Source organism: Eschrichtius robustus, chromosome 13 (assembly GCF_028021215.1).
Source record: "Eschrichtius robustus isolate mEscRob2 chromosome 13, mEscRob2.pri, whole genome shotgun sequence".
NCBI classification, from domain to species: domain Eukaryota; kingdom Metazoa; phylum Chordata; class Mammalia; order Artiodactyla; family Eschrichtiidae; genus Eschrichtius; species Eschrichtius robustus.
In genome coordinates this window covers 19792312-19818022 of record NC_090836.1, presented here as the reverse complement: position 1 = coordinate 19818022, position 25711 = coordinate 19792312, and the positions used below count along the sequence as shown (strand labels likewise).

Here is a 25711-nt window from a genome sequence, read left to right as displayed (position 1 = left end):
AAGCGCTTTGATGGTATGGAAATTCATCTTCATGAAGCTCGTAGGCCCCTAAGCAGCATGCTGTTTAGCTGTGGTTACAGATCAGTCATTCACATCGGAGGGCAATAATTGTGCTGACGGCTTGTAAGGCAATGGGAGTACATAAAATAATCCTGGGCCCTCCACCATGGCACTGCGAGTTAATCTTCTCTAATACAGATCAGCTGTTGTTCTAACACATGACTTCATGCAGGCTCCAGTGACTCTGCTCAGCCTTTTGATTAAGTAACAGGAGTGGAACCATCTGCATTCATTTTATTCCATAGTTGTCCATTGTTAGGGACCTTATTTCCACTTCTTGTTCCACCTCCTATGAAAGTTCCACAATCAGACTTTATTTTATTTCTCTGATTAGCACCTCCTATTTGAGTTGCAGGAGTGAGAGTTGCCTCTGTTGAAAACTACTCCTTTCAATTTTCCGTTCTCTTTTGTTGAATTACAGTAACTGTTTTTAAAAAAAATCTATTTCTGAAGTAATACCTGCCAGAATCTGTTGGCCAATTAAGACGTCTCCATTCTCAAGAAGTTTGTGCCCCCAAATCTCTTCACCATGCCCTTTCAATGCAGTTGAGTTACATCTTCAACTATAGTCTTATATTTTTATGGGTTTTTAAGTGAAAATCTTAAAAAATGAAATTGTATCATTGTAATTGTAAAATATAAAAACGTAAAAATCCGTAATTGTCATAGTCTGGCAAACTCTTGTAATGCGTAAGTAAACCTTTTCAGCAGGAGAATTCGAATTAGTTCATCCCTATGTTACCCTTGACACTTGAGATTGAATCTCTCTTAGAAGCAGGAATTACTGTGGTTGCCTTTTCCTGTTGAAATAGCTTAGCCGGCATTTCTACCAAATTAATGATCAATCTATGTCTTGCAACTTATGGGAATGAAATAATGTCAATTTAAATCTTTTAATTAGTCATTATTCAACATTAGCACCCATGTGTATTAGGGACGGTGCTGTGTACTTGAGGCACTGTATTGAACAAGAAAATATGTCCTCTGCCTTTATAGAGCTTACAGTTTAGATCAAATTATGAGTTTGTTAATCATGGCATATTTATGTGTGTGAATTCCTATAGGAACTGAATTAAGACCCCATACTACTGAACATGTCAGATCAGTTATATACCCGACTCGACAAAGGTAGCTGCTTGTTTTTCCACATAAAGCAGCATCACTAGACATATTGCCTCATCGTTTTTTTAATACCTACCTTTTTAATAGATTTTTATAATCGCCCAACTTTATCCATGGCCAAAGCATAGTTAGATCAGTAGTTGGTTTGAAATTTTGTTTCACAGTCCCTAACGAAAGGCAGAAACACAGTATGTATAAATTCCTCTTATAATTTGCGCTATCGCTCCCAAAAGGGCGACATTTTTTCTCTCTTTAAACAATACTCCCAACTTCCTAGACCCTAAAAGTATGTGAAATAAGTGTAAGGAGTGGGGAAGATGAAGGAGAGAGAGAGATAGAAAGGAGCTGGGAGAAAGGAAAGGGGGAAGGAAAAGTAATTCAGCCAGATGCCTTCCGTCAGTCTAAAAGGAGATAGCAGGACCCAAGATCCAGATAATTGGAAACCTGTAGCAGAGATCTGTTTTCTTGAGTACACAAGCCTTATACACATTAACTTTTCTTCACATTTCAAATGACCAACATGCTTGTCTCAACTAGAATGTCTTAATTCTGAAAAGCTGTAATTGGGCAGTGAAAACAATTAGAGGTGTGAAGATAGGGACAAATGTTTTCCAGTCGTATGTACCAAAACACATAATGAAAGTCATTTGTACTGAAACACATTTTAATTGAAGACTTCTAAAAGATTTTTCATTTCTTTACTTTTCTTGGAAGTGTTTCAACATACCCAAGAACTGCGTATGTCAGGTTTCTTGGAAACTCTGGGACACAGTGTTATTTATAATTGTCATCTCTGGTTAATTATAGCCTGATTGTATATTCAAATAATGTTATCTTTTACCACTCAGCTCTGTTACAGATTAGTGTTATGGGTGAATAAGTAAGCTTCTCAGGTAGGAAGAATCAGAAGAAGACCCTCATACATACATTTGTTTTGTAAAAACCACCTACTTTGTGTCTTTAACACCCAAATGGCACGGTTTTGACCAGCTACATATTCAGGTTCTGACCTTATAAGCTTACCTGATAGGAAATCATAAAAACCTCAGTTTTTGTCCTGATCCTACCAGGCAACACTAATACAATAGAGACACAGTGCACTGCAATGAGGAACAGACCAGAAGTTTCCCTGATCGCTTCCCTCACTACCCAATGTAGTTGTCCTAGAAAGATAATGCCCATGCTGTAATATCTGTTAGAAATGTTTGTCATGAGATGTATCAGGATATCTAAATACAGTAGCTTCAACAAATACTGATTAGTTTTTAGCCTACAATGAAGTTCAGGAGTAGGAGGTTGGTGGCATTAGCTCATTAGTTCAGTGATGTCAGAGTTGAAATCACTTGATTATCTGGGTTGTTCCCTTAGAGTCACAAAATGTTGCTGCACCTACAACTATGCCATGAAGGCAGCAGACTCAGAAAGAAGTTATTTTCTCTTCGCTGAAGTTTGGTCTTCACTCACATAGTCATATTTCACTGCACCCCTCAAGCCGACTTCCATAAACATCTCCTTTGGGTAGAACTGGGTCATTTGCACATTTTCATGACAATTACTGGTCAAGGAAGAGAGGCCACTTTAAATGGATCACAAATTATTTTCTGGGACTGAATTAGAGACCTTATCCTATCCTTCCGGAGATCAAAGGATATCTTTTTTTTTTAAGAAAGGCAGACCGCTACCTGCAGCACCTCATTTGGATGTGTCTCGAGTCTTGGAAGCTTGACTAGCCTACTTTCTTCTAGGAATGGACCTTGAGAGCTTGTTTGGAGGGTCTAGCAGGGGAGAACAGCTTTTCATATACCCTCGACCGAAAAAGGGCCCTCCCCTATTGGGGAAGGCCATCCTCTTCCACTGAGCTTACAGCTCCAGGAAGGATGTACACGGATCCATCGGGCAGGAAAGGGGACGCCTGTCTAGCCATCCAGATCAGCCAGTCAACCCTGGTGATCAATGGGGTGACAGAGGTCGCAGCCAGATCACCCTCACATTTAAGGGATATCTTAAGACCAAAGGTTATATTGGCAGGGACAAAAAGAAAGACCAGAATGGCTACCGGGTAGGAAAAGGCCATTGTCAGCCATGGCTACATTATAAAAATGATACCAAAGCTCTCAAATATTTTCATCATAAAGCTGATTTGTTTTGATTACATTTGATGTCATCTATCTAACTACTTTTGCTCTTCTCTGTTGCATGTCCAGGGCCTTATACCTTGTCTGTGTTTCAGAAAGAATTAAATTACATTCAAGAATGTGTACAAGAAAACATTGTTTGGTGCCAGGTTAAATCAATGAATGTATGTTCATCCACATACTTTCTACATATTAAGGCCAACTTCTGTATTACTTCTTGTATATAAAAAAGATGTCACTCACAAAAATACACATACAGATATGTGCATGTATTTCTTAAGGTAGGGAGTTTATTCGTCAAACATTAATTGCCTGCAGTGTACCTGAAATCTAAACACCTGCACATGCTATGCATTCATCAATAACTGCAAGTAAGAATAGCTAGGAAAATGTCTTAATTTTCCTTCTGAGGTTCAGTGAAAATTCTTTGCAGATTTCCATAGAATAAGATGAAAATTTGGTGAATAATATATATATTTTAAATAATGATTTACTCAGTAATGAAACCAGTTTCTCTTTTTGGTGTCGGTCATATTCATAAGAAGCTTTACCACATACAATATAGATGGACTTGTAAACAAAGGTTAATTTTATTACTCTGGCACTTGGAAACTCTTCCATTACAACCTCCTCCTTTCTGCCATTGTCAACCCTTTTCTTTCCCTTTAACAGAGTGCCAAACATGAAATGACAGTGACCAATGTTGACTTAATGTGGATGTTTAATAATGAAAAAAAGTGTGTCAGTCCCAGCATTAGTTACAAATGGCAGTAAGTGTATCGGATGGCAGCCCTGTAATAATTTTACATCCATCATTCTTTCCTGATGCTTCACTGGCCATCTGATGGATGGGGTCAGCAGTGTTAACTCTTCAGAAACTGACACAGTGTGTCTACTTCAGCATTATCTAACATATGCTCCTTCTCTTAGATAAGGAGAAGGCATGTGAGGGATTGTGAACTACAGGTTTGCTTTGAAAAAGTGAATATGAAGGAACTCATGCCTTTGTATTCGGTGGCAGGTACTAGAATTAATTAATGATTTATGGGTGGCTTTTGTAGTTGTTGCCTTTAGCTAAAATGCATTAGAGAAGTCAGATTAGAGCTAGACATTTCAGTGGGAAGAGGAAAAACTCCATGAAGGAGGAAGCTATGTTAGGTAAATCGTTCAGGAGGAAATGAGATAGATCATTGCAACAGTGGGACAAAACAGGAGCTTTTTCTTGGGTGTGTGTGTGTGTGTGTGTGTGTGTGTGTGTGTGTGTGTGTGTGTGTGAGTGAGTGTTTGTCAAACAAAAATGTCCCCAAACTTTTAGATCTTCTGGTTAGAATTTACCTGGGAACAAATTAAAATAACACAAATGGTTAATATTTTCTCTTTATAAAAATGAGTATATATTATTTTTTATCTCTAATGTAATTATTTATTTGGTGATTTTAATTAAAAGATACACAAAATCTGAAGTTGAATATTTGCCTTTTTATTATTGGAGTCTCTCTACTCTAAATACGTATGTAAAATGGATAGAGAACTGCTTTCTAGACAGAGGATTATTAGAAAATCTAGACTAGCTTTTTACGTGCAAGTTGGCATTTGATCCTCAGGTTTTCTTTTCTTTTGTTTTTCATTCATAAAACCTTCTTAATACTGAGTGTCTTAGCTAGGGAACACTTCTTATGGGATAGGAGGGGAGAGGAAAACCCCTTAGTGAATATTATCAGCACAGAGCAGCCAGTTTTCAAAGACCATGACAAAAAGGCAAATAGGTATTATGTCATCACCCATCCATCACTCTATATGTCAGCCTTTCAATAATTCCAATCGACATTCTCGACAGGCTGGTGCAAGTTAAAGGGGCTGTTTGTTTCTAGAAATTGAGTATAGGCTGTCTATAGCCTTTTGTTCCAGATGGTTTTCTTCTGTGTCTTTTCATTTCTTTCTTTTTCTTTCTTTTCTTTTTGGGGGTATTTAATTGAAATACATGCCGAGTTTGCAGACTGCAAAGATCAGAGCTGTTTTCGTCCAGCAGTGGTAACTATGCATTAAACATTTTGATTTGTTTGAGCTTGAAGTTTAGTCCTTTTTTGCCATTTGCTTCATGGAGTTTGTGTATATTTACAGCCTCTGCATTTAATGGCCACATGCCTTATTTTCACAGATGGCCAGTGGAAGACTTTTTCTTTCTCTTAGTATAGCCTGCTTTCAGTTTTGCTACATTTGTCACAGTGCCACTACTTGCAGCTAGCAAGTGCCCACGCTTGGTGGGGAGCAATTATGGTGTGAGTTTTTAAGGAGCTTTTTAAAGGGTTTTTTTTTTCCAGTAAACTTTTTATGGTTTAATTTTCAAGCCTAGAAAAGCTGTGCATGTTTTCAAACAGAGAGTCTTGTGTTCTTTACATCATTCTGGTAGAGGGGTTAGTGCAGGATGGTCCAATAAAATGAGACACACAGGGCATGCCAAATTGGGCTTTCAGATAGACACCCACAGGCCTCTCTGATGATTGAAATTGTCTGTTCATTTAAAGATATGAGGATAGGCTCACAATAGTACTCCTGAAAAAAAACAAGTTTGAAAACACCGTGTGGAGAATGATCTAGATATTTTTAAAGTACATTTCCATGGTACATAGATAAAAGACTAGAAGAAGAATAAACAATCATTTCGCCAAGGTGTTGGGGTTGGAAATTTACATGTCCCCACATTCCTGATTTTTTCAAATTTTCTGTAAGTAAAATAAGAATCACTTTTGTTGTTGGACCAGAAGTGTTATTTTTGAAAACCTGGTCTACTAAGAATGATCTTTCCTTCCCTTCTCCCTTGCTCCCTTCCTCATCCCCAAGATCAAATAGCTGTCTTCAAGACACTTAAACATTAAGGCACTGAAATAATCAAAGAGCCATTTGTTTTTCAGTTATCCTCATACTTAGTAGATATATTGTATTCTCTATTGTCATTTATTGCAAGTGACTTTAACAATATGGATTTAAAATTATGAGGAAAATATTCTGAATTTAACATTTATTTCAAAGGGCCTCATTGAGTCTTTCCACTTGCACCTTTTCTCTTTTACAAATGAGAAACACTTGTTTATGAGTATAGGAGTAAACGTAGGAGTAATAATTGCTATTGATATTTAGTTTGTATCTTACCTTTTTCAAACTGCTTTCACATCAAATTTCAGTTTTGTACAGTATTATAAGCAGGACAGTATTCATATCTTTGTTTTAAAAATAAAAACCTTGAGATATGACATTATTATAGGAATTCGAGTGGTAGATCAGTTTTTAAACCGAGGTCCTCTTGTTCAAATTTCAGTCTGTTTTCTAATGGACCATGCTGAAGATGTTCAAGAAAGTAACTCAGTGCCTGTTTGATTAGATTGTACCCCAGCATTGGCTTGTGTATTATTTAGTACATTTTTGAGGAGTTATCACACACACACACACAAATCCTTTAATCAATCAGCATCTCCATCATTTGTGTATCTTTTTTCCAATTCTTTGTTTTTCCTGTTTCTGCTCCCTTTCTAGGTCTTCCTTTCTTCACCACGCACCAGCCCCCTTCATTAGAGAATGAGCTGGGAAACAGAAAGAATATGTTCCATCTTATTTATTTTGCTTCTCATAGCAGCTCTCATAAAATATGTGAAGTTTTAGCTGTTCATTAAAATGAGATTTTAAATATCTATTCTACACTAAATTTTTTCCCCTAAAACTACCGTGGATAACTGAAAAGTGAACTATAGCCCTGCTGTGCCTCTTTCTATTTGTCAGACCCAGCATTTCAGAACCAAACCATTTCTCTTTAAAACAGTCCAATTATATTTATTTAACTGAGGTAACTACTGGCTACTGAGGCTGCATTTATAAGAATGCGTACAGTTTTATAGCTTTTATTCTATGAAAAGGAAAAATTAAAGAGAAAAGGTCTATACGTTTCTGTAGCTCAGTAACTGAGTTACCCATTGTTTATAGAACAGTTATCATCAGACAACATTCCAGTTTTGTGTTTACATCTGTGCAGCCCTCCCACCTACCGGACACCCTGTGTAGATTGTGAATTTTATTATTTTACTTTGTTGGCCTCCTATTTTTCTCACATTAAGCCTTCTGATTTGACTTGGTGTGCACAGTATCTGTACCTGCCCTGGTTTGAAATGAAGTCATTTTTTTAGACTTTGGCTGAATGCTGAACACATATACAGACACTTGAAAACTCAGGTCTTAGTTTTTCCTCTCCTGCCTTCCCTCTTCCACATGTACAGACCATAAGCACCCCTGGGACAAGTAAGCAAGGACCTATATTTTACCATGATATTATTCATGTGTACCCTCTTTGTGAATTATTTCTTTCCTACGGATTCCTTTGAGTGGCTCTTCGGTTCATTACCCCACACACTCAATGACTTCTTCCTCTCCATGGCAATAGTGTTGAATTTGGACATATAACTGCGTGTTTCACAATGCACCTAGAATCTGTAAATCTGAGTATTATTGGACAGTTCCTTCACAAAATGTATTTCAATAGTCATATTTTTTGGGTTTTGTTTCATAATTTGAAATATCCTCCTTGAATTTAAGAAAATGATGATAGAATTCTCAATTATAAATGGAGTACCTTTACATTTTGAAACATAATTAACAGCTTCTGAGGAAACTATCATCATGGATAGAGAAACATGTATAGCTGTATACATTTGTCAAAATATTTTTGTTTTGTTTGAGCAACTCCAGTCAAGTGGAACATAGAATTGAAAGAAAATGTAAAGGGCCTTTAATTCAACATATCATCTGATGTTGAATTGCCAGGCAGGTAGTCATATGACCAATACTTGAAAACCTCTAGGGAAGTGAAATTTTTTGCATCCTAAGACAGCCCACTCAATGGAGAGACAGCTCTTTTATATAACTCTTCCTTCAGTGGTTCGTTGATAACTTACAACCATTGGTCAGTATTCTGTCTCTTTACTACATATGGCCAAATCCTCTCTTTTTCACAAAGAACAGGTCTTGATTCTTTTTAAACATGGAGGTTCTTAAGATATTTAAAGACAGAGATTGTTGATCTCCTCTTCAACTCTCTCTTGCAAGGTCCTGTGCAATTTCTCCATGAAGACAACAAGGATATTGACAGGAACATAACCCAAAGCTGAGTTAAGTCCAAAACGTTATGGCCACGGTCTGCATTCCAGTTTTTGTAGAAAAAGAAACTAGACCATTACAACATAGTTTTTCTTAATGAATCCATACTAGCTTCTTGTTGTATCACATCCTGTACTAAGTGCTCTTAACTAATCCTATAACAAATCAGCTCTGTCTTTTCTGGAACATACATTAAGTGGTCAGGTCATTGTTCCACAAATTCTCTCTTTATTCATGAAAAATCAGAATTAGTTATTTATGTACAAGTCCTAATATTTCTCCCACTTTAAAATCAGTTCTTTAAAAATCATAAATAGGGATTCATCAGTTTTATCCACAAGTCATTTTACTATCTTAGAAATGTATTCATCCAGATTAAGACTTGAATTCATAGAAGCTGTGTGTTTCCTTCAAAACAATTCTATCTTCAGCTTCGTAATACTTCTTAAGAAAACTTGATCTGCCAATACAGTTCACTTTGACCAGATTGTCTGATGAAACTAAGTTTCTATGAAATTTAGCAAGAATTATACTTCAAGAAACATTTCATGAAGCTGGCTACCAAAGTTCACAAAAGGAAATTAGATTGTGGAAACAAAAGTATGGGTTCTAATTTATTATTTTCTCCACTAGGGGTATCTCTGAATTTAGAAGGGGAAAAAAGTCAGGATTAGATAAGGCTTTTTTTTGTAGTTGACTAAACCATAAGACATTTATGGACCTTTCCAACCCCTTAGCTCATATATCCATATGATTCTATGATGGAGAAAATGAATGGAAAAATAGTCCTAAGGGATACTAGATTTCAGAGTACCAAAGTGTCTGAGAAATTCACATTTGACCAGAATAAAATCAGTAAAAGGTTTCTTCAGATTGCATTTTTGTTGGTGTTGGAGGGAAATGTGTGTGTGTATGTGTGTGTGTATTTGTACATAATTTATTGTAAAGCTTTTACAACAAAGCTTTCTTTCCCATTTGTGCAGTTAGATTATGTGGGTGGATGCTTATTTTTTAGAAAATGGTGATCTCAGTAAGCAAGGGTGAAACCAAGAGATTGAAGGGGATCTCAGACACATGCATTGTTTTTTATGTTTTACTTAAGCTGATGAAAAAATTCTCCAACTGATAAATCGTTATGACATTATAAATAATCTTTCATCTTCCTTGGTGGTCTGTGAGGGTCACATAATTGGAGGGTTAAAAACCTTTTTTTGTTTCTTTTTTCTTCCTGTGTCATTAGTATAGAAGGAGATCATAAAAAAGGTCAGCCAGAAGGGGTTTAACTGTTACTGAGTCAACATTTGACAGTCACACTCTATTCTGTCATTTCATGCATGTGCTTTTTATGAGTTTTATAGCTTTGTGAGCTTTATTTCAGGGATGTCCATTATGATAGTTGATCCACAGTCCATCTCTTTCTTTGTGTATGTGTGTCTGATGGTGAGCAAAGCTTGTCACTTATATAAATCCCAATTTCAAGGAGTAGTAGAGGAACCATCTACTCATGCAGCTTAGGCTTAGGTAACTAAGGAAATACCTACTTCCTCTAGAGTACAGTTTGTGTGGTTTTTTTGTTTTGACTGCTCTATGAAATGTCAACAAACGACGTGCCTTTGAGCCTTTACAAACACAGTGAGTTTTTAGTTGTTTTCTATATAGTTGAAGTAATGGAATAGGAGAACTTTTCAATTTAAATATGTACTAGACTTACTTATATTATGGGGCTATAAACCATCATGCCTGAGAATCAAATGGAAAATAAAAAAGATTAAATACATTGTCAGGGGTGATGCACAAGAGGAAAGAAAAAATCCCAACAACTTTTAGAGTTGTTACAAACATTCTCCTTTTTAATGCATATTTGTCCACTACTCTGGCTGTAGACAATAAAGGATCAAAACCACAGCAGGATACTTAATACTCATATTGAAATAACTATTCCTGTAATTCTTATATTTTAGGAAGAATCTTTATCTCTTCCATTTCCCCTATTTACTTTTTCCCTAATATTAAAAGCATATCTTTTTCATTTTTTAAACTAATGAGAATCTGTCATATATTACAGCACCATTTTACAAATTAGGATTCTGAAACTCAGGGAGGTTAATTGATTTGTCTAAAGTAGTATAGCTAATATATATGGCAGAGTTTGGTTAAAATGTCATGTTTCTGATCCCAAAGCCATTATTTTCTGTATGGGTTATTTTCTCTATTTTCAAATATGTTCTTTTCCCACTGATCTCTATGGCCTTTTGCCATTCAGAACGTTGTTTGCTTAGAAAACACTGATCTTTACTGACCACTTCTAATCAGCTAATTACCCACATCTCTTTAGATATTTCTTGGCTCTCCTTGTTGATTCCCGCCATAGTCTGGTGTCATGTGCAAACAATACACGTGCTGTTTTCCATTATGCAAGTCATTGGATAAGCCACAGAGCCCAAAACCAGCTGCCAAATTCCCTAAGTGAATATTAACACATTAATAATAGTTATTTGAATGTTGAGTTTTAGAGTTATTCATTTGACCCCAAGAAACTATACTGTCTAAAACTTTCTTTTCTTCTGTAGATCAGATACAATTCACTTGAATGTTTCTTCAAGTCAACATAGGATCAGAAAATTTTTCAAGTTAAGACAAACTTTCCCTTAAGTTTCTTCTTGATCTTAGTAAACCTACAGAGTTGTATAAGGTTTGATTAGCCAGATATAGGACTCATCTTTCCAAAGGAATTCTAGTTGTTATCCAATAGCTAGTTTTCATCCAATAGAAAGCATACAGGTCGTCTTGTTTGGTCCTTATTTGTAAATCCTCAGGACTCTTTCATTTTGACTACTTTGTAGTAATTAATGTGTTTGCACCCTGTACTTTGATGTTCCTCAGAGCAGTTCAGAATTTTGGCCAGTATTTCTTTAAGGGTGTTTTTTGTTTGTTTGTTTGTTTTATTTCTAATAGGAAAAAAGTAGAAGAGAGAAAGATCAATGAATCTTATAAGTTTCAGGGCAGTGTTTGGATAGTATTGAGAAGGCAGAAAAGTATAAGTGCTATACTGGATTTATGTTCAAGAACACTGGTCTTAGACTGGGGGCATGTGGTGGTCTTTTTCTGTAAAAATTCTTGACTAGTGTGCTCTTTATCAGAACCAGTTGGAACTAAGAGTATAAGTTTGGTAAAAATTACCACCTCTGCCCATCAACATATTTTTCTATTTCCATAAACTCAGTTTCTTTGGTGTTTCTTATTTCCAGCATCTTCCCATTTACCACCTCCCTACCTGACATTTACTGCCCTCATTTTGTTTCAGCGGTCTCTATTTAGAAAGGATTAATTTAATTATAAGAACTTTGAGAATCACCTTTTTTCAGTAATATTCACATATTTGAAAAGAGGCTTTGGAAAGGGAAATATTTAACCCAGGGTACAGAATCAGAAACGGTTGAGTTTTAGACCTGACAGTGCATAGCTGGACTCTTTGCGAAGGGGACGGCCAGGAACGGATGGGATTAGAAGTAGTAGGGTGAAAGGAATCTTCCCAGTGTACCAGTGTTTGTGCTTTATTACATTTGGCTGATTCTCCTCCTATATTCCTGAATAGATTGAATTTAAACTTTTGAAGCCTATTCTTAAATCCAACTCATTCTTTTGGTAGTTCAGTATATTATCTAGAATCCTATTCACACATAGATTTATATCTACACATATATCTTATGTGTACATAAGAACTAAATATGAACTTTTACAACGGGATCAATTTTCATATGGAATTGTATAGCTAATTATTTACTATATAACCACTGTATTTTATATATATATATATATATATATATATACCATATATTTACCATATAACCATTTGGGTTTTATGATATACCCCTTACCTCAATTCCTCTGTCTTCTGAATTTATTGTCAGCAAGAGTTTCTAAATTGTGGCAATGTTACCATTTTGATTTACATGCTACTGTAAGGTGTTTTAATTAAAGGCACACCACACCTTCTTCAAGTCCTCCAATCACTTCTCATTTACCCTGTTCACATGACTGAGAATTAGCTTAAATGACTATGTAAAAGGTCACAAAAGAAGTGCAGCTTACTGTGTTTACTTCCACTGTCTCCTACTGACATCCTCTTAAGAAGTATCATAAATTCCACTTTGGGGTAACTAATTGAATCATTTTATTTTGCTCTGTGCTTTAGAGGTAGATGATTAGAGGTTACTTATTGTAAAAACTACTTGTGACTTTCCAGCTCATCCTTTGCTAATTTTAGCTACTTGGTAAGATGGTGCAAGATGCATACAGCTGAATGCAGAATCTTCAGAGTCACTTAACATTTCATTCTTTTTCTACTCCGACTGCCTTCATTTTGCTGTTTCTTCTGGAAAGACTTTCCTTCAAAATGGAAAACTCTCTAGAAAATATGTAGCATTATTGACCTATACACTTTTAAATCAAAACCTGAGAGGTGATCCATGCCCAGTACATTCCCCAAAGATAGTACATTCATTGACCCGGGGACTCTCAGATTATGTTGATGGAATGTGGGGTTTTTTTTAGTGTAACTGTCTTCTATTTTAACAGCTACATTTACTATAAAGACAGTCTGTTAAGCTGGTGTCCTTGGTGCTCCTGGGCTCAGCTGAATATATACAGCAGACTCTCTCAGCAAAAGAAATGTAGAACATGTAAAGCAGATGAAAATACCAGTTTCATACACAAAACAAAATTGGGTGAGGTTCTACATTTTTAAATATATCATTTATTTCAACTTTAGTACTATATAATCTTATAGAACTAAAGTTGGTAAAAACTATTTTGTTTCCAGTTTATCTACTGTATTTTATACTGATTGACAATTTAAAATATTTTTTCTATTAAATCATATATCAGACTTTGATGAACAGAGACGTGGATTCCAAGGCCACTAAATTAAGAGAATTTTTCATCTAGTATGTATAGTTGTAATACTGTCAGAGATTTTGTAGAGATAAAGTATATACTGTATGAAGAATTGCAGTACCCTGTTGGCTCTTGTTGGGAACATTAGTTGGGTCCTTTACCTGTAATACAATTATCTTAAATAGTTGATTATTTTCTGTGAACTTTTTATTGTGTCTGTCAGTAGCTGTTCCGCAGTGTATGTGATTCATTTGTGTAACTCATGACTGTGTTCCTCAGAAAATGAGGTGCATAATTACTAAGAAACATGAGCAAATTTTATGAAATCCAATAGGTGCTTTTCTTAAAGCTGCTTTGGAACCGCATCATCCTCAGCGCAATGATGGAAAGTTCTAGAGACAGTTGTAAACCTTTTATTGTATGCTTTTCTGTTCTTAAAATCACCCAATTACTTAATTTGGAAATAGTTTAAAATCTCATGTGGTGTAGATTAAGCATTATATTTTTCGTGAAAATAATTTACTTTGTAATGCCATGTTCTCCATGAATTCAAATCATGCACTGCATGCTTTCAAATGACTTGATGTCTTTGCAGATCTAATTTTGGTATATTTGTATCTCAAATAATTCTCCAACTCAATATTTTGGCTTAGCAATCCAAATCAAATCGTGGTCCAAGTAGCAGGCACTCACATTGAATGTACAGAGACTTGACAAGCAATTAACAATGAATATTGAAACGTCTTCATTACCCTTGCATGAGGAATGCAGATGGCATTTAGGGAGATGGCAACCCGAGGGCACTACTGTGAATTATGTTTCAATCATTTGGTCACCTGACTATTGGAAGACTTTCTCTGGGCCTCATGCCACTTCTATACTTTTCCTGTCTGGCTAAAAATAAAGCAGGAATTCCAAATGTTGTAAAACAGGTTGCTTCCATGAAATTTCTATGCACATTTTGTGATTTGGGAAGGTTATCTCCAAGGATCCCAGCATCCATCCTTTAGGCTTAGCAAACCCAAATGCCAAGGCTATATAGGGGATTCTACGAATCAAAGTTCCTTCAAAAATCCTGCTGGTCATTGGCTTCAAACACCTCAGTATAACGTGCTGAATGTGCAGAGGTGAATAAATCAGCATCTCATCCCTTCCAGAAGCTAATGCATTATATATAGCCCAAGGAAAAAAATGTCCTTGAATAATTATAATTTCCAGATTGAGATCTCATTATAAATTTCTTTTTTAAAGGAAAAAACAACACTGGAGAGTCTGACTCAGCAACTGGCAGTTAAACAGAATGAAGAAGGAAAATTTAGCCATGCCATGATGGATTTCAATATGAGTGGAGATTCTGATGGTTTGTGAAATTTTTCGTATGTATTCCAGTAGTGTGCAGAAGTGTCTGTTTAATACCAATTAAAACTACTAAAAACTATACAAGACAGCCACCTCCTACCTGATCATTACAGTAGAGCTCACATGTACTGAGTGGTTCCCACGTGCCAAATGCTCTGCTGAGTGCTATGCGTAAATCATCTCATTACTCCCCAGCACAACCTGTGAGATAAGAACTCTTACAGATACAGAGATTGGCCCTTAGGAATTTTGAGTCATATTTTCCAAGACTACAGGGCTATAAGCACCAAAGGCAGATCTTGGATTCAAGATGGCATGATTCTAAAGCAAATGCTCTCAATCATCATCTACCCTGTCTCTCACTGCCCTATTTCTTACACCTGAAACAAACTTTTCAAAAATGTTTTTCTATAAGCTCATTTTGAAGTTTTCATTTGTCAAACCCTGACCAGAATACATGGCTCAGAGGACATTTTCAGGTTAGTTTCTTGCATTTGGGACCCTTTCCCTCTTATACTATCTACCATACTGTCAGGTGCCCTGCCTACCCTCTGTAACCCAACTAGAGCTCCAGCTGTGCGGCCTCATGCTTCCCTCACGTGCCTTGAGACTTCTGTTGTCTGCGTCATCTTTGAACGTTCTAAACATCCACAGGGACAACTAAATAAATTGAGGCTCTAATTCTAATAGCACAGCAAAGAGGGAAAAAGAAGAAAGTGCTTTTCCTCTTACACTGAGCCCTGACTGGGAACCTCTCTCCAGTGTCAGGTGACATACATGCATTTCAAGAGCATGGTCCTCAACTTTGTTACTATGGCAGAAGCTCCCTGCATACAGAAAAGACTGAACCAGGGCAAACCAGTGAGCAGCCAAGGGACTAGCCAAACTTGAGCATTTAACCAGATAATTCTATCGAGACCAAATTTTATTGAATTGCATATCCGAGAAAAGTCTGTGTTTTTCTAGCCTATTGTATCCAGACGTTTCCTTCTCTTTTCTGCTTTGCTTGGCTAAGATAAACCTGGCCTAAGTACATACAAAGAGCTTGTTTAGCTTTGATGAAGTCACATAATGTTCATTTTATTGCTTATGTTGCTGTAAGGTGTAAGAACAAGAAAAAGCAGATGTGCAAATGATCATTTGCTAGCTACAAACCCATTTTAGGAAGATGTCACCATATATTAGCACTCATTTTTGTCAATAAAAAGACAATTACTGGTAATAACACATTTCATAAATTTTAAGTTGTATCAGCACGATAAAATATACCCACGGTAATCAGCATTAAAACATCAAAATTGTTGTTGCTGTTATTTGTTATATTCAGTCATGCTTATATGCAAAATATTTTCCAATCTTCATCACACCAAAGAGCATATTATGAAAGAGAAATAATGAGAAATTCCAAATAAGCTGTGTTTTTTGTTTGCTGCTATAGAGGTCTTCAAGTCTGGGTAATTTTGGTTGATTCCTATTCCTTCAAATTAAGAAAGGAAAAGGAGTATGAAGGAAGAAAAGAAGAGCAGTGCTCTAGAAAACCCCAAAATATTTGAAATTTTTACATGCTAACAATATATCTCTTTCATCTTTTGTAATGATAACCCTGGAGAACATAGTGCCAGAGTTATATGTTTTGCTTCTCCTTATTTTCTTTGCCTAAATTCAAGTATCTCTGAAAGCAGTTTAATCTGCTGAAGCCATTCTACAAAGTCAGATAAAGCCTAGAGGAGTGCCTGAAGCTCCCCAAGGTTCCAGTGTGACACTTGGTCGTGTTTTATCATCCTGAGTCTTGCTGTTTGGAATGTAATTATCAATGGCTCTCTTTGGATAACTTAGATGTTAGTGGGAAGATTCAGGGAAATGAACATATTATTTTTCACCTTAAATATGTGACTGTAGACTTCGTAAGAAACCATAGAATGTAACTATTCGTTTGTTCTTTTCCTACCATTTTCAAATATCTTTTGGGAACCAGACTATCATTGCTGCATCAGCATATTTCATGCATGTATTAGCACATAATTTCAAAGAAAAGCCAAACACATTATAGGAGATATCTATATTGTATTTTAACCTTAAACATTTATTTAGCAGTGTTTTTAATATAGCCTCAGAGAGAGAAAAAGGGCATGAGTATGCTGTGTTCTGTCAGCCTTCAGGTAGCAGAGACACATCCTTACCTGTAGTCATCCATTCTGCTGAACAGTTTGGTGTTTCACAATTTTGTGAGCTTTTTGACCTATCTAATATTTCTACAGTACCGGCATGCCTGTTGACCTAACCCAACTATTCTCTTTCCAATTTGTATCAAAGATCACATATTCAAGTTTCTTGTGTGCTCTTGAAAGTAAATGGTGAAACAGTCAGTAATCCATTGAAAGAAAGGAAAAATATATTAGAAATGGACTTAAAAATACAAATACAACATTTGACACCACAAGGCTTCATAAACAAGCATCTGGCTCAAGAATTAGAAGTACCATTATTAGATGTGCTTTTGATTTTCAGATATTTTAATAGACTGAAAAACAATAATGCAAGGAAGGGAATTGCCATAAGTTTTAACACTAACGTGAAGCAATGTTCCCTGTTTTTAGGAAGTGCTGGAGTCTCAGAATCAAGAATTTATAGAGAATCCAGGGGGCGTGGTAGCAATGAACCCCACATAAAGCGTCCAATGAATGCCTTCATGGTGTGGGCTAAAGATGAACGAAGGAAAATCCTTCAAGCCTTTCCTGACATGCACAATTCCAACATCAGCAAGATACTGGGTAAGAAAAGTATTAAGGGTTAAGTGATGTATGAAATACAGGTACAGTTTTGTTTTCTGCATTTGTTGAAAGAGACTGGGTTTGGAAGCCAGGCAGCTCATGTTTTCTACTTATCTAAAAATTAGGTACACCATACTGAGCCTTTTCTTCTGACCATGAAGCATTCCACATTTATCAAGAAATTGTGCCCAAATTCTGATTTAGATGTGTGTTCCTACACTAGTTGTTGTAATATTCCTCTTCTTCAAAAATTTAAAATATTTGTATTAAGACTAGGAAAAAAAGCTCTTTTCACACAAGCCACTCAGTATCAGTATTGACCTTATTTGTTCTTTTCCTTTGTAAACACTATAGAATTCGTCACGTCGTGGGGGTGAGGGTGGAGGTGGAGATGATGTCTGTTCTAATACTATAATTGAAAATCAGTTTAGATTGTCAGGACACAAGAAGACGTTTGGGTGCGCATTTTTTAATTTTTACTTTTAGTATCCTTACGCGTATTTTCAGTATCATTTAAAAAGGGACTTTTCCTGCTATTGCAGCTTTCAGCTTAACAGATGACAAAAGTACATATTTACCCAACATACATAGACACTGAAGCACACAGCAAAGATGGTTGAAAGGAAAGAGTACTGATTATAAAGAGACCTATTATACACCAATTTAAGTCCCAGAAAGAAGGAAGGGAAGATGCCATTTCTTTGGTGCTGTTCTCTTGACATCATCGTCATCATCAATGTCATCCTCACCATCATCTTTACCTTCAAGAGCATGGTGTCCAGGTTCTTGACAACCTAAGCAAATTTTTATTTTCTCTGACTTCTAAGAGCTAAATAATAAAAAAATTAGAAGAAGAACGCTTAACTCTATCAGCACATTTTGTCTTTGACGAATAAGTAACAAAATTTGTTGAAGTTATTAAAGCTTTGTTAAAATCCATAGTGCACTGGAATTACATGTAGCTAATGTAGTGTGCCTTTTGGTTCTTTACATTAAGGAACCGATCATCTGAAGGTGGTTACTAAACATGCACATGCGTTTTTATGATCCCGTATTTTCAACAATGGTAATAGGGCGCCTCCCAGTCCACAGTGTACATTTGTAACGAAACAAAAACAAACAAAAACCGTTAGCTACTTAAACTTGTGTCTCAATTTTCATCTAAATGATATTGCGCTCTTTAGATGAAGGTTATCTCAAAAGATATGAACATGTGAAGCTTTATGTGTACATAGAAAGCATGAATATTTATGCATAAATATGTATGAATATTTATATATAAATATATATCCAAATATAATAAAAAGCTGAAACTGATCAAAAGAAAATGCATATTTTTTGCATCTCTACCATCTCTGATCTATTTTTCTTTTTTATGACAACATTCTGCCTTCCATATGAATTTTTCATTTAAAAAAATATACCGTATCTGTTTCATTTGGAAAAACTCTAGAAAAGAATAAAATACTTGATGTAAGCTTATTTCATATTTTAATATATCAGTTATTATCAAATTAGAAATCCCCAAATGTCAAAAAAACACTAAAAACTAAGATTGTTTAACCTGTCTTTATATCATTCATTGATGTGTCTGAATACTAAAAAAATAATAATCACTGATTAAAACTTTACTCTAAGTATGAGAGAAACACCAGTTTTGATGATGTGAAATATTTTAGGAAATAGAGCAAAAGCCTTCATGGGAAAGAGATGACTGGCTAAAAGAATTCCTTTCTGGTTTGAAGGAGAGAATATTAGAATGACTATATGATTATATCATAATAGGCTGCATGAAAGAGAATGCTACCTGACTTAAGATTTTTCAATGAAATTATATTAATTAAAGATATAGCAGGAAAAAAAAAAAAAACCCACCGAAGTGTCTTGGGCCTCAATATTTAGTCATAGCTTCAAATAAATAAGTGATCTTCAAATATCCACAAGATCATTCTAAATGGCTCATTTCATATAAAAGTACAAAGAAAGCTTGATGTTTTCCCTTTTACTGATTGTTTTGGATAACAGCCTCCGACAGCATGCTGCTAATTCATTCTGCTTAAAACAGGCGCTTGAGCTGGGTTGACATTTTACGTAGTCTCTGGAGATCCTAGTTGACATTTTAAAGGGCTTCTAAGCATTTTATAATACCCTAAAATCTGGTTTTAATAAGCCATTCTGCTGAAATTGTTAACATAAGGAATCACCTTTTACCGTTTGGCGCTAGATCAGGGGACGGGGGGACATCTTTTTCTGATTAGGTATACAGTAGTTAGAGTAAAATGTGCAAACTCATTACAGACCCCATGGAGATGACACTGTGGCCCAGCTCAAACTCTTCATTTTTATTGTGTTGCCAGATTTAGAAAGGAAAAGAGCACTTTCAAGACTGATTTTTTTTTTCTCATTTTGAACATCAAATATTTTCGATTGAATCTTCTTTTTTGTCATCAGGAGGAATACCTGAATGTGCTTAATTCTTTTTTCATTGTTGAAGGCTCATCTTTTGAAAACAGCAGGGAACTTTTACTCCCTGTACATGGTCCAGGGTGAGCAGCCAGCCACACCCAAATCAAGGAGATGTTTTCATCTCTTTTGAAGGTATCTAAAATGTTGTCCTCCCATCCTCATCTGGTGTGTTTCAGGGGGTTACATTGCAGCTACAAACAGTGGTTGGTGTACCTGCAAAGCCATTGAAACCAAAACCAAACTGTCATTTGGTTATCCCCATTCGAAAGCTATTATTAAAAAATGATAGCTGCCTTTGCCACCAAACTGAACCACTGTTCTGCTCAGTCATATAATGGAGTAGTTAGCTTAAGCATTAACTGGGTCAAATTGTCCCTTAATTCTTAATTTTGAAAAGACGTGTAGCAGTGATATGGCCATATTTTTCAATGTAGCTCAGAATTCAGTGATACTTCCAGAGAAATTATATTATCAAGTTTCAAAATATTTTGATTCCAGTTCATACCACAGTTAGAGGCCAACTTATTTGAGAATTTACACATCCTTTACTATCCTTGTTTTCTCTGCATTTTAGCCAGAACAACTTTAGGTTCCTCTACTCCCCCTTCCCACTACAAGGCCTTGACCATTCTATTCTTCCTCCATAGGCTACTCTTGTGTTTTGAATCCCTCTAGGAGTCATTTTTGCAGCGATGCCTTCCTGACCTACAGAAGATTGATCTCACCTCCTTATCATATGTTCTCATAGCTTCCTGTACTTTCCACAATTATAATTAAAATTATACATTTTGCAATTATGTATTTAATGTATTTCTTCTTGGCTGGAGTATAAGCTCCAAGAAGATAGGAACCATAACAACTCACTGCTGCATATCTAGTGATGAATACAGCATCATGCACGTAGTAGGAAATCTAAACATAGCTCTTACATTCCAAGGCATGTTACTATGAGGCATAAACATTCCCCTTCCTTAGAGAAAAATATTCTTTTTTGAGCTAATAGAACATTTAGACTTAGGGAAGAATCTTTGGCAATTCCTATTCTAACTGAGAATGCTAGTTTCTTTGTTTTATTTGGTGGTAAACGTAGTTAGTGAATTTCAAGTCAACCATCCTTGATCCACTGTTCGATTTCTTTAATTATTCAGTAAGTTATTCTGATAAGTTCACTTTTCCACTCCCTATTCTGAGGGTCAAAATTCTGGTATACATACTTATAAGAAACTCCACAAGAAGAATTGATCTAGTTCAATAGTATTATAGGTTTACTTGTGTTTATATTTGCACTGAGAACCACATAATGATTTTCAAGTGCCTCTAGAAAATAATGTTGAATAATAAAGAGTCTGAGGTTGTACCTACAAATGATACGGCCTGACCAGCTAACTAAATGTTGGACACTGTATTTAAATACAAGTTTGAGAAAGGAGTAGAAAAATAAACTCTTATTATTTGAACTGTAACCTGAGTTTCTGTTGTAAATATAATGAAATCATATTGGCTGTCTAGATTGGAAAAAATCTGTTTATACATCTTTGTAACACCTACATGGATATACCCACCCAGGCGACATCTGTTCCAATAGAAAAGAATTCTAAGGGAAGAGATGTTGTCCCTTTCTCTGCATTCCTTTAATAAATATAACAGCCCATATTGAGGAATTCTGTACATTTGTAGGAAAGTACTATTCATTAGTGAGCTATTTGCATTTGAGATGTGGAGTTATGGTTGAGTAGTGAATTCATTCAAAAGGTTTAAGATCTTGCTTAGATGACTTTGGAAGGCAGGTAAAGGCAGCAGTGCCGGTACGTATTTGCTAGGGATTTCCTAATTCCAGTTATTTTGGTCTTTGTGCATTTGGGTACAGTTGAGCTGATTACTTGCAGATAAACATCTGCAAATAGATGTTTCTCACATTCTTAATAAAAAATAAACATTACTACTACTACTACTTCTATTACCACTGCACATAGCCATACTGATAGAATCAAAGCTTTAAATCACATCTATATTGAGAATAAGCATAAACTATTTTTAATTAAGCTTCCAATAGTTGTTTTTTTGCAATTCTACTTGAATCCAAACCAAAATTAAAAGTGAAAAGAAAGGGAAAACCAATTTGGGCTAACATTACTAATGCATACTCTATCACAGGAAGTGACATTTTTATATATTATTGAAAGCGATTTATTAAGAGAAAAATACTACTGAACACATACTTATTATTGTAAGTTTTGATTTCTGCTAGATCCTATATAGTAGATGGGTGTAGGTATGTAAGGATACATGTTGTACCACAATTTCAATTCTGTCAAACCTAAATTTGAGTCAGTGGTCCACAATTTAATAGTTGTGTGACCTTGAGTAAGTTACTTCATCTATATGAACTTCAATATTTTTACTTTAGAAATAGATATAAATGTTGTCTGCTTATGAGATTATGGTGAAAGGTAAAAATGAAACAACTTATGTAAAGGTTTTAGTACAGTATCTAGCACACAGTAGTTACCCAGTGCATGTTCATTAATGTATTTTTTATAATTAGAATTTTAACGAAATGAATTTTTACCTAATCACGTAAGCACATTTAAACATTTGGGAGAGAATGAGAATTACACGTACCATACGTTAGAAACCTTTGTAGTAAGTAATGTACCCTGCATAACAATACTCAGTAACTAGATAATTACCCTCAGATTCAAAATATGTAATGCGTTTTTGCATAACTTTTCAGTTCACAGTTGAATTACATCATGGTCTAATGTAGAAATGAAAGATATTTCCATTAAATCATCTATGAGCTTTTAAGTACATAAGGCACAAGTTTGGCTAAATTGTTCATTCAAGCCAGAAGAAAAATATTGCTTAGTGTTTGTATCTCGGGGTGCACAGTCTTTGAGGACACTGCCACCAACACCTCTGTTCTTGTGGCATCTCACCTCTTGAGTCAGAGCTCACTAATCATAACCTTTTTATGTATTTCTGGGATTTGGCCAACATTTTTACTTTAGATTTTCGTGTTGTTCTCAGTTATACCTTTTTAGGATCCTCAGCCGCTGTGCAAATGGGAATTGTGACTTTTTTTCCTCATAGGCTCTCGCTGGAAAGCTATGACAAACCTAGAGAAACAGCCATATTATGAGGAGCAAGCCCGTCTCAGCAAGCAGCACCTGGAGAAGTACCCTGACTACAAATACAAGCCCAGGCCGAAGCGCACCTGCCTGGTGGATGGCAAAAAGCTGCGCATCGGGGAATACAAGGCAATCATGCGGAACAGGCGGCAGGAAATGCGGCAATACTTCAACGTTGGGTAAGGACCTTCCGGTCATTTTCCCATAGAGAACATTTCCTGTTACACTTAATGGGATGTGAGATGTATTAGTTCAGTTGAAAAGCAGCATTTTGAGAAAGCACCTGAGCACAGTGTATTTTCAGAGACTAAACTGTCCCCTTATAATCCTGAGAAAGAACACTTCATGTGAATTCACTCCAGGCTCCTAGAACAATGGCTCTGATGCAGGAGCTTTGTTAATAGCTGGTTTGAAAATAAAATATCTGAGAGTAAAGAATTTTGAAGTTTGCTATTAAAAACATAGAAGTCTTCCTGGTTCTTTTTCTTGCTGGTTTTCATTACTTCCAAGGCCTCACAGTGTAAATTCCACAGCAGCTAACAACTTAGCTGATATAATACAACATAAAAATGATTCCAAAAGAAAGACTTGTTTCTGAATATAGCAGAGTCTCTGGGCTCTCAAGGCACACGTGTGGCCTTACAAGATCACACGAAGCAGGGATTCTCTTCAGGGTAGAACAAGTTGTGAATGGGAAAGTTTCCTTCTGAATTAAGGATGCCTCTCTTAGTATGTCTTACCCTGCTTCCTATGGCAAAGGCCTGCAACCACATTGTTTCTGCAGAATTTTATCAAAAAGCACAGAAATAAAGTTGTTCATATCTGGAACAGTAAGTAAGATCCTGAGAGCTTCTTAGAATAATAAGTACTGTTCTGAAAATGGCCAGAGGATACTTTAAAAAAAAAAACAACAAAACTTTTCTAATCTGCCCTATCCCCTCCACTCCCCTGAAAGCATCTGCTTGCTTTGTCCAAAGGGTCTGTGCCTTATATCCCAGTGCAGTACTCTTCTCCACACTGAGCACGAGACCCAACGCTCCTTGGGGAAACAGTAAACAGACGAATGAATGAAAGAAGGCATAAATGAACATCATCTCTTAATCCCTTCGTACTCGGACCAGCTACAGAATATATCCATGGAGCCCCGTGTAAAATGAAAATGCGGGGTCCCTGTTAAAAGGTTTTTAAGAATTTCAAGATTGTGACAACAGAACTTTAAACCAAGTGTAGGATGTTTCTAAGCCCTGGATCCTGTACAGCTGCAGAGGTGGTCCACCCATGAGGCCAGCCCTACTTCCTACCCCCACTGAAAACTATTTCAGGGATGAGGTGGACCATGTTCAGTTCTGGTGAGTTCTGGGCAGTAAAATTTTATTTTGAGAGCTCTAAGACTTTAGGGTTTTTCCATTAAAATGGAATTATCTTTAGGTTTGATTCTTTTAAAAACTGTTTCGACTTGTTATAGTGAAGGAACAGTGAACTCGGGGTCAGGGACTTGAGGTCTGCTTAATCTTTCTGTCCCTCAGTTTCTTTTCATAGAAAAGTAGCGATCACGTTAAGAATCAAGTGGGTAACACGTGCAAATGCCTTGTAATCTATAAAGCACTACATAGAAGTAAGGTATTGGGATCAAAGTAGGATACAGTTTTCAAAATGTGGGGCAACAGGGTGAAAATCACGACCTTCGAGTTGGACAACCTGAGCAAATTAATTATGGAGTAAGTAAGGCCTGCATCCAACTGGCCACTCACCCACGGTCTCTTTTTGGGAATTCCTCTCCAACAGGCAACAAGCACAGATCCCCATCGCCACTGCTGGTGTCGTGTACCCTGGAGCCATCGCCATGGCTGGAATGCCCTCCCCTCATCTGCCCTCGGAGCACTCAAGCGTGTCCAGCAGCCCGGAGCCTGGGATACCTGCGATCCAGAGCACTTACGGCGTGAAAGGAGAGGAGCCACACATCAAAGAAGAGATCCAGGCTGAGGACATCAACGGAGAAATTTATGATGAGTACGAGGAGGAAGAGGATGATCCAGATGTAGATTATGGGAGTGACAGTGAAAACCACATTGCAGGACAAGCCAACTGATAAGGGTCAAAAGATTGTCGTGACCTTAGGACTTAAAGAAGCCCTAGCTGGTTCATCCTTACCAGTGGCCAAGCACATTGACTTTCTCATACACTGACTGTTACTTTAACTGTTAGTCTTAAATAGTTGGGACATCAGCTGACTAATAGACCTCAGCCTCAAAAGGCTTGGAAAGGAAATAAAAATACAACAAGCAAACAACAATATCAACAACAAGAGATTGAAATAAGCTATGGGTAAAATAATGCCAGTAATTCAGCTGCTACATCCAAGCACTGAAGTCTTACCCGTCAACTTTTTTTTTTAATAAACTTTATGGCTGTTTGTTCTACAATGTTCTAGAAATTCTCACTCAGGTACACAGTGCCAACAAGTGGCTTGTGAATGTGTTTTGTTGTTTTGTGCTACAGTTTTTAAAAAGAAATAAGTTTTGTTTTTTGGGGTTTCTGGGTTTTTTTTCCTTTTCTTTCTTTCCTTTCGTTGTTTTTGTTTTTGTTCTTGTTTTTGTTTTCGGTAATGCACCTGACAGAAAAAAAAAAA

The 25711-nt window shown here is 36.2% G+C and overlaps 1 protein-coding gene across 4 annotated transcripts in view; it reads left to right on the top strand.

The window, feature by feature from the left end:
• Positions 1-25511, top strand: part of SOX5 (SRY-box transcription factor 5) — a 997819-nt gene extending 972308 nt beyond the window's left edge. For all 4 annotated transcript variants that reach the window (XM_068560002.1, XM_068560001.1, XM_068560003.1 and 1 more), the window contains 4 exons: positions 14607-14715; positions 17312-17485; positions 23045-23261; positions 24868-25511. In XM_068560002.1, the coding sequence (XP_068416103.1) occupies positions 14607-14715; positions 17312-17485; positions 23045-23261; positions 24868-25171 (804 nt within the window). In that variant the 3' untranslated portion in view covers positions 25172-25511. The remainder of the gene's footprint in view (positions 1-14606; positions 14716-17311; positions 17486-23044; positions 23262-24867) is intronic.
• The last annotated feature ends 200 nt before the right edge of the window (positions 25512-25711 follow it).